At 38.9% G+C, this 10,319-nt stretch overlaps 1 protein-coding gene across 1 annotated transcript in view; it reads left to right on the top strand.

Annotated features, from left to right (window-relative positions):
• LOC109927436 (CCN family member 3-like) overlaps positions 1 to 7,294 on the top strand; it is a 101,841-nt gene extending 94,547 nt beyond the window's left edge. Inside the window, exons 3-4 of the mRNA XM_048608572.1 lie at positions 1,983 to 2,197; positions 6,190 to 7,294. Coding sequence (XP_048464529.1) covers positions 1,983 to 2,197; positions 6,190 to 6,441 — 467 coding nt within the window. The 3' untranslated portion in view covers positions 6,442 to 7,294. The remainder of the gene's footprint in view (positions 1 to 1,982; positions 2,198 to 6,189) is intronic.
• Positions 7,295 to 10,319: the final 3,025 nt, after the last annotated feature.

Below are 10,319 nucleotides of genomic sequence, written 5' to 3'. Positions count from 1 at the left end.
CCCATCTCCTACCTCCTAACCTCATCCCGCCCCCTTGACCTGTCCGTCCTCCCTGGACTGACCTATCCCCTCCCTAACTCCCCACCTACACTCACCTTTACTGGCTCCATCCCCGCCTCTTCGACCTGTCTGTTTCCTCTCTATCCATCTTCTATCCGCCTCCCCCTCTCTCCCTATTTATTTCAGAACCCCCTTCCCCTCCCCCATTTCTGAAGAAGGGTCTAGGCCCGAAACATCAGCCTTTCTGCTCCTGTGATGCTGCTTGGCCTGCTGTGTTCATCCAGCTCTGCACCTTGTTGTCCTGGAAATTTACTGTTGTTTCTTCTTTATTTCCGTTCTGAAGAAGGGTCACTGGACTCAAAATGTTAACCCTGTTTTCTCATTATAAGTGCTGCCAGACCTACCAAATTTCTCCAGCAACTTCTGTTCTTATTTCAGATTTCCAGCATCCACAGTTCTTTGTTTTATTTTACAGTTTCTTCTTTGTTGCTGTGTTAAAATCCCAGAACTGCCTCCCTAACCACATTGTTTCCCTTCACTACAAAGCAGTAGTTCAAGAAAGCATGTGCTATCACCTTCCCAAGTGCAATTAGGGATGGATACAAAGAAGAACAAAGAACAATACAGCACAGGAACAGGCCCTTCGACCCTCCAAGCCTGCACCGATACATTTTGCCCTTCCATATTAAAACTGTCTTCACTTACAGGATCCATATCCTCCAGTCCCTTCCTATTCATGTATTTGTCCAGGTGCTTCGTGAATGTTGCGCCTGCTTTCACCACCTCCACTAGCAGCAAATTCCAGGCACCCATCATCCTTTGTGTGAAAAACTTGCCTTGCACGTCTGTTTTAAACTACCGCCCCCTCCCCCACCCCCCACCACCTCGAACCTGTGTCCCCTAGTAATTGATCCCTGCTCCCTCACAAAAAGCCTCATAATTTCCACTCTATCCATGCCATTCAGAATCTTATAAACTTCTATCAGGTCGCCCCTTAACCTCCTGCATTCTAGTGAAAACAAACCCAGTCTATCCAACTTTTCTTCATAGCTAAAATCCCCCATACCAGGCAATATTCCGGTAAACCTTTGCTGAACCCTCTCCAAAGCATCCACATCTTTCTGGTAGTGTGGTGATCAGAACTATACGCAATATTCCAAGTGTGGCCTAACTAAAGTTCTATAAAGCTGCAGCATACCTTGCCTGTTCTTATACTCAGTGCCCCTTCCAATAAAGGCAAGCATGCCATTGGCCTTTTTTACTACCTTATCTACCTGTTACCTGTGTTGCCACCTTCAGTGATCTGTGGACCTGCACACCCAAGGATCTCTCTGTGTATCAATACACCTAAGGTTTCTGTCATTCACCATATAATTTCCACCTGCACTTGACCTTCCAAAATACATCACCTCACATTTGTCCAGATTAAACTCTATCCTTCGCTTTTCTGCCGTTGCCTCCAACTGATCTATATCCTGCTAAATCCTCTGACAATCCTCCTCACTATCTGCAACTCCCACCAATCTTTGTACTGTCCGTAAACTTACTAATTAGGCCAGCTACGTTTTCTTCCAAATCATTTATGTATATCATGAACAGCAGAGATCTCAGCACTGATCCTGTGGAACACCAATAGTCATAGCCCTCTATTCTGAAAAGCATCCTTTCACTATTACCCTCTATCTCTTATGACTTGGCCAGTTCTGTATTCATCTTGCCAGCTCATCCCCATAGGATGTGACTTCACCTGATAATGAATAATGACCACAAACCATGAATAAATAATTTTAAGAATTCCTGATGTAAAGATTTCCCAAATTATTGATTTTTTTCCTACCGTGGTAACATAATGGTTTGTAAAAGAACTAGACATAAATATGCAATATTCTTATTTTTGATAGCCTATATAAACAGATGAGTTGTCAGTTCACTTTTATGACTAACTTTGAAACAAATAAGACTATTGCTTATTTTATCTTCAGCATACAGATCGGAGATATTGTATGGAGGATATGTTGCCAATGTACCTGACAACTGCCCAGAACAAAGCAGTGAGTGGAGTGCCTGTTCCAGGAGCTGTGGGATAGGAGTGTCTACCCGAATTTCCAACAAGAATGACCGCTGTATTTTGGAGACACAAAGCCAACTTTGTATAGTGAGACCATGCCAACAGGACTATGCAAATAAAACTCACATGGTGAATAAGTTTTTTTTTAACCAGTTATTAACATTGTTATTGATAAAGCACATTATAATGTTATGGACAGGGTGAGAATCAGATGGAACATAGTTATTGTCCTCTCCTTCTCTCTGTAAGCAGAACGTTAATTTTAAATAGGTTACAGTTTTACAAATGAATAGCAGCGAATTGTCTTCAGTATAAATCAAGAGCATTATTTTACACACACACTCACACACACACACACACACACAAACTCTGAAGGAAACAGCAAAGGAAAAGAGCTTTATAACTAGAAATAAATTAAATCCAAAAGTGCAGCTATTAATTATTGTGAATCTGAGATCACTAAGGATTCCTTTACTCAGGAGTAAAGTTGAGGCATGTTCAGTTGGCGGAAGACAGGATGTTGCAAAATTCCTTTAGAGTTAGAGATCATGCGACAGAATGATGTAACAGGGTTTGTCTACAGTATGTATACCGTCCTCTTTTAGGTGAATACAAGGATTTTCGAGAAGGAGAATCTATACTACAGACTGGCTTAGCTACCAGACAAGACAGCTGTTTACTGTTTTCAGATCCGATATTAAAAGCAGACAAAGCCAAGAGTCCAGAAAAGTACGGCTAAAAAGCTCTTCAAAGACCAGAAAAGTTTTGGTCGCATGATGTGGTCCAGGAATGAGTCACTTTGTTTAACTAGTCAATATTCCATATCTTTGGTCAAATCCATTGTTCATGTTCAAAGTAAGGTGAAGCTGTTGGCATTTTTGCAGGTATAATGAGTGTTGTGAGTCTGTGCTTTCTTTGTCTCACTGTGTCCACAGGGTCGATGCAATTAATAGGTGAGAAATTACACCAAGGATTTGTAATGATGGTTTCAAGTTTCTAAGGCTGTAACCAATTTGAAAATAATATGATCTGTGGCAGCCATTTTAGTCCAGCAAAGTCCACTTTTAAAAATAATGAAAAAATATAGCTTATAGTCATTTGGTAGCTTAAAATTTGAGTGCTGCTGCAAAGAGACACGTTTTGTACTTAGCAAGATGATTCACAAGAGTACCAATTCAAGGGAAAGTTAAAATTTATACTATATGAGAGAAGAGTGCTGATTGGTTCCAAGTCATTTGCCATGGAAAGTACAACAATTAATGATGATTGACTGTTAACTGTTAGGCTCTGTTTAAATTTTAAACAAGGTGGGTTCACTCTGATTAGCAAGGATATTGCCCTGCAGAATGAACTAGCAAATGGCTGTTACCTATCTTACTGAGTTGAAACAGGTACAATGTGTTTATATGCTCTTTCTGTCTGCAAAGAACAGAGTCCTGTGTATTAATATATGTAGCTTCCAGTACACAGAAGTGTGCCACAGTACAACTCTGGCTGATCATCCTAAATTAGTTGTCATAAAAAATTTTGGCACACTCAGGATTATCCAAAAAATATTATCAAATGGAAAAATCATATATATATTATATATATACATATATATATATAGGATACTGTGTTACAAATTTCGCAAGTGCAGGCTGGTATAGTCAGAACCTTACTTGCTGCATACAGTTGATGGAAAATATTTTTGATACAATCTACCAATCTTTGGAATGTATGGTGAGCATGAAATGAAAAGCATTGGGTCATCTCTGATACCCCTGTCTCCAATTGCAGACCTTAAAGCCAATGGCCTGAATTTTACATTAAAAATAATGGTGAGGTTATTAGAGCCCAGAGAATTAATCTCTGGACACTCAAACATAGGAATCAGGAATTTGCTGTCTGAGTTGCTCTACTCTACCAGAAGCAACACTATAACAGCATCTGGCTGTGAGACTCGACATGGAAATACATGTGAGGCCAAATAATTGGGATATTTATGTAATAGATGTGCCCAAAATGACAAAGAAGTCCATTGAAGTTCAAAACAATTTTTAATGATATAATAGGTTTAATTTGATGACAAATAATCTCTTATGAATTGAAGATAAACTTTTACAAGTGCACAGTCCAGTTTTTCATTTTTTAATCATTGTCAGAAATTTAACTTTTAAAGAAGTTTTCTTTTGTCTCTTTTATCTCTATCTCAATTCAATCTTTTCTTCCTTTTTATTTTTTCCCATTCTATACCTGATTTGACATTGAACTAATTTTTACGACATACACTTCCTGGTTAAGATTGGGAGAGCCTCAGTAAAGATTCTTCAGTCTGATTAATTAAGGGACTATTTTGTTGCTTGGTTTTATTGCACGAGTCGCAGATCCTCTGTAGCGGCTCTGTATTTTTGGATCTGTAGTGGCAATGTGTTTTTTTGGATCTGTAATAATTGCAGGTTTCTACAGTGGCAAATATTATTTATTTAATATGACACTTTGATGTAATAAAACATCGCAACACATTTCAACAAGCAATGAAAAGCAAAATTAGACACTGATCCACATAAGGTGACATTAGAAAAGATGTCCAAAATCTTGGTCAGAGAAGCAAGATTTAAGGAGCATCCCAAGGGAAGAAAGATAAAGAATGAATCAGAGAGGGTCCGGTTCTGAGGAAGGGTCACTGGACCTGAAATGTTAACTCTGATTTTTTCTTCACAGATCCTGCCAGACCTGTTGAGCTTTTCCAGAAACTTCTGTTTTTGTTGTTAATGAATCAGAGAGGTTGAGGGATGGAATTGCAGAACTCAGGACCTAAGTGGCTAAAGACACAACCACCAAAATCAAGGATCCTCAAGAGGTTGGGATTGGATGAGTATGGATATCTCAGACAGTTATAGGACTAGAAAAAATTACAAAGATAGGGAGGTGCAGGACCATGGATGGATTTAAAAACAAGAATGAAAATTTTAAAATTGAACCATTGTTGATTTGGGAACCGATGGAGCTCAGTGAGCTCAGGGGCGATGGGAACAAAGTTTTGGATGATCTAAAGTTTCCAGAGATAGAATGTAGGAGACCCTACAGGAGTATATTTGACTTGTTACTAGTGGCAACAAGGGGATGAATAAGGATTTCAGCAGCAGATAAACTGATGCTGATACCAAGTCAGGCAATGTTAGAGACAGAAATAGATGGGCTTAGAAATGGTGTGGATATGCAATAGAAACCTCACGCCACGGTTAAATATGAAACTAAGGTTAGAAACATAAATCGTCAGACTATTGTCAGGGAAAGGAATGGAGATGATAGGTAGGGAATGGAGCTTGAACAGTGACCAAAAGTTCATGACTTCATAATATTTAATTGGAGGCAATTTCTGTTCATCCAGCACCAAATGTGTGGTAAGCAGACTGATAATTAAATGATAATAGAGATGTTGAGAGAGGTAGTGGTGAGGTGGATTTAGGTATGGTTACTGTATCTGTGAAACTTAACACTTGGACTTTAGTTACTCTTGCCGAGAGGTAAGATACAAAAGTACAGCCAAGTATAGATCCTTGGGGGACAAATTGAGACTATAACACAAGAATGGGAAACAAAACCATTACAAGAGATACTGAAGATTTTCTGAAGAAGGGTCTAGGCCTGAAACGTCAGCTTTCTTGCTCCTCTGATGCTGCTTGGCCCACTGTGTTCATCCAGCTCTACACCTTGTTATCTCTATACAAGACATACTCTGACTGCTGTTAGATTGAAAAGATTGAAACTGGAAGTTCCAGCGCAAAGCCCCATGGAAAATCAGTGAGTGTAATGAATGACACTATAGTGCGTTTCATTTGCTGCTGACCATAATGTTGCGACCTTTCTAGCGGATGGACAGTCATTGTAAAGCTTTGGATTGTCTTTTACAATGCTGCACTTTGTGGAATATGCTATCATATGTGAAGATGAAGGAATATTTTCCAATTAAGATCTGATCAATTATAGTGATTATTTTATTCCATTGCAATTGCAAAAATTACTCGTATTGCACAGTAAAATGAAGTAACAAACCACAATTTGGATATATTTTCTAGCTGCATCTTTGCTCATTGTTGTGTTCAGTTTTATTTAATACAACATGTCTTTTTTTTCAGAGAAGGAAGATTTGCAGGCCAACAACAAGGGCACCTCATCCCATTCAGTTTGAATACAACAATTGCACAAGTGTTAAAGCTTACAGACCCAGATACTGTGGCTCATGCTCTGACAGACGTTGCTGCACTCCACATAGAACTAGAACGGAGGTGGTTGAGTTCAGGTGTAATCATGGAAGGATTGTAAAACAGCAAATGATGTTCATTATTTCCTGTGTTTGTCACTACAACTGCTCACATGCTTACAACTAAATTGTAACCCACTAGTATACTGCAACACTGGCAGCAGATTATTTCCATACAAGATTTTCCTGTGTAAAATAAAGTGTTTCTATACTGAGGAGTTAAACATTTTGTAAACATTTTAGAAGAGACCTTTGCCTATTGAATTACTCCTGTCTAAGAATATTCTGTGCACTCCTTTAATATTGAGTTTCCAGCACTAATTAACACAATCTCACAGAAAAAATGGATGAAGTGAACATTTTCACTTATCACGTCAGCCACTAACTGCTTTGCAGAAACCTTAAAATTCTTTGCCACTAGAGTTTGAGGCTAAAGTGCTTAATGCTGCTGTAACGTGTCAAACATATGCATTATGAAAATCTTCATGAAAATGTTGGATGTTCAACTGACAACCTCAATAAGACCTGTTGAGGATGTTAAGTCCCCACCCTAATATTCACTAGTCGAGCTGTAAACTCCCTCTACTGGATGACACTGGGCTGCACTGATTGCACAATGTCAGAGATTGCAGGAACCCTGCTCCTATCTTTCATTTAGCAGAATGCAAGTGTAAGCACTACGAGGCATCATAATGAAAGACACATCTGCTGCAGCATAATTGAAGATTAGACTAATTATCTCAATTTAATCAAGATCAATACAGTAGTTTCTTACATTTTTAATTAAAAATGAATACCACTTGCATGACTGTATACTGGAGGTGTAACAGGAAATGTATTTTTTATAAATTTCTGTATATAACAGGACACGTTATCATCAAATACTTTTATATATTAATTAATGAAGTAACTTGTCATTGTAACAATGTACCTAACAAATGGTGTGGAGTGATAACTGTGAATAAAATGATGTGTAATCATTTATGTATTTATTTTCATCATTTTGCATTCAAACATTCTGAATAACTAGTTCTAAATTTTCTTTACTTATATCACCTCTAAATTATATTTATTTCTTTAATTTTTCTCATTGATTGGCAAAAGTCTAATGACCTTCCCTAATTCTTGGGCTTTACAAGGCTACACTCTGATTTCTGACATCCACATATTCATGGTTAAACACAGTTATCAAGAAGTTATGGGCTAACTTGGCTTGCTCTTCCATTGTCCATGCTCTCATAGTATCTGGTCAAAAGATATGGCATTGAAATACATGGAAGAGCAAAACTGTGAGATAGTTATGTGATAAATACCTACTAAACCAGAGAAATTTATGGTTTTTCATTCAAGAGCAATTTTTTTTTACATTTTAACTGTGATAATTTTTAATTAGTGGGACTGAAATGTTACTTCTAAGCAGGTCTCAGTAAATATTCTTCAATATGATTGTCTGAGGACATACACAGCAACATGCCCTGTTTCCACTGTTCCTACTTCTCCTGTAAAAGCTCTCATGGTTTTTTGTTTCTACTTGATGTCTGAATCATAGAAGTTTTACGGCACAGAAGAAAGCCATCCAGCTTATCATGACTGGACCGGTTCTGTCACCAATTGCCAATCTTTTAACTTTTCCCCATATCCCTACACATAATTTCTATCCTAATAATCATTCATTGCTCTCTTGAGTGTCTCAATTGAACCTGCCTCCACCATATTCCAGGAAGTGCATTCCATACCCTAACTACTCAATGAATGAAAACGTTTTTTCCCACATCACCCCTGATTTGTTTGCAGATCACTTTAAATCTATACAATCTCATTCTTTTGTTTTACAGGCAATCACAGCTTCTCCCTATCTACTCTGCCCAGCCGCATGTTACTTTGAAAACTTCTAACAAATCTCCTCTCCACCTTTTTCTCTCCAAGGAGAACAGTTGCAACTTCTTCAATCTATCCTCATAACTGAAGTTTTTCATTCGTCGAACCATTCTTGTAAATCACTTCTGTACTCTCTCCAATGTATTCACATCTTTCCTATAATGTGGTGCCACAAATCTAGATGGTTCTCCAGCTGAGTTCTTGTAAAAATTCAACATCACACTCTTGCTCTTGCACTCTATGCCCCTGTTAAAGAAGCATTGATAATTGCTTCCTCTGCCTGTAATGCCAACTTCAATGGCCTTTAGAATTATACTTCTATTTTATATTGCCCTTCAATGTTCTTCCAACCAAGTGCATCACCTCACTGTTCTTTGCATTAGACCTCATCCGTATTTTCTGCCTTATCCCTGTCTTACACAATGGCTACCTCAATAGAATGTAGGTCCATGAACATACCCTGCAGACACTGAGTGTTCTAGACCTGGGTTTCCATGAAGATTACTGTAGTGATTGCAAGGAAGGCCACATAGATCTAATTTATTATGAGATTCTTGATTGAGGCTGTGAATCTGTTAATCAGGGAGCCCTGGGGGACAGATATAAACAGGAGATTCAGAGAGTCTCCTCATTCAAGGGACTGGCTCTGAGTAAGCTAGTCAGAGTCTGTGTACCATACACGTGTAAATAAAAGGTGACTTGGTGACAGATTACCTGCCTCCTTGGAGTTATTTCAATTACCATCTGGAGGCAGCCAGACATTGTATGCTGGAGCAACTATGGTGCTGATAATGTTGGTGGACTCCTCCATCCTTTGATTCAGATTCCTGACTGCCTCTGACAAACCTGCCTGTTGCTCCTGTTCTGTCTGTGCATTTTGATGAAGGCATTAATGGCTATGACCATGGCACTATCTTGTGTCTGGGGCTGAGAAGGTGACTGGTCTCTGGCAGTCCTCTGAGTGCCAGTGACGTGGGTCATTTCTTCCCTGTCAGCTAAGGAAATAAGTTGATAGAGAGCTCATCAGATTGATCCTGAGTCTAATCTAATTAGACAATCCCTGTCCATAAGCACACTTTTTCTTTCTTCGGTTAACTGAAACCTTGTCTGTCATAGGGGACTCTGAATTTGTTTGTCCTACCTTTTTCCATTAAAGGGAATATATCTTGACTGCAGTCCGAACCATCTGCTTGTTGAAGGTGGCACATTGTTTACTTACTGTTTTTCCTGCCAACCTTTTATTTGAATCAAACCCCCTCAACTCTGGTCTTGTTTAATTAGAGTTATCTGTCTGTCAATTGACTTTTTTTGCCTGGATTGTAGCATGTCATTCTCCAACACTATGCTCCACCTTATGATACAATGACCACTGTTTCTTATATGTTTTCCCACTGACAACTGATCCAGTTAGTCCACCTCATTTTCAAGGACTCAGTCCAAAATGCACCCTTCTTTGTTGGACTAGGCACACATTGCAATAGAAACTATCCCGAACACATCCAGGAATACTTTCCCTTTGTTGCTCCTTACACCTAACTGCCACAAGATTCAGTGCAAAAACTCTCTGGAACTGAGATGAAGACTGAACAGAGTTTATTTCCCCATGACTGCAAAATCTAGGACATTTTGATGCTGGTGTCTGTTTGATACTGCTGTCACAGTAATTGTCCTGAGTTCTTATTCTATTAATCATATTAGAAAGGTAAACTTAACCTTGCCTCCCACAATTTTACCTTCTGTCAATTTCAATGGCAGTGGAGAAAAACATCTCTTATTACTGAACACTAAAACAGAAACACTACTTGTGGCATATATAGACTAGTCCCAAACCAGGACAGACAGTTCTGCAGACGTATCCCTGGGTTTGCTTTGTAATATTAACCATAGCACTTGGCTTCCATTTCACTTTCTCATGGTCACATGGCTGTGACTGGTATTTTAATTTAACCTTTTCAGAGGGTTACAACATATGTCTAGAGCATGTTGGACTTGAACCTGGGCTTACTAGCTCAAGGGTAGGAATAAGACCTCTACACCACAAGAACCCATGGATAACAAGGTGTAGAGCTGATGAACACAGCAGGCCAAGCAGCATCAGAGGAGCAGGAAGGCTGATGTTTCGGGCCT

This window comes from Rhincodon typus, chromosome 19, assembly GCF_021869965.1.
Source record: "Rhincodon typus isolate 14 chromosome 19, sRhiTyp1.1, whole genome shotgun sequence".
In the NCBI taxonomy this organism is placed as follows: domain Eukaryota; kingdom Metazoa; phylum Chordata; class Chondrichthyes; order Orectolobiformes; family Rhincodontidae; genus Rhincodon; species Rhincodon typus.
Note: the sequence above shows the minus strand (reverse complement) of the source record. Positions and strands in the feature narration are given on the sequence as shown.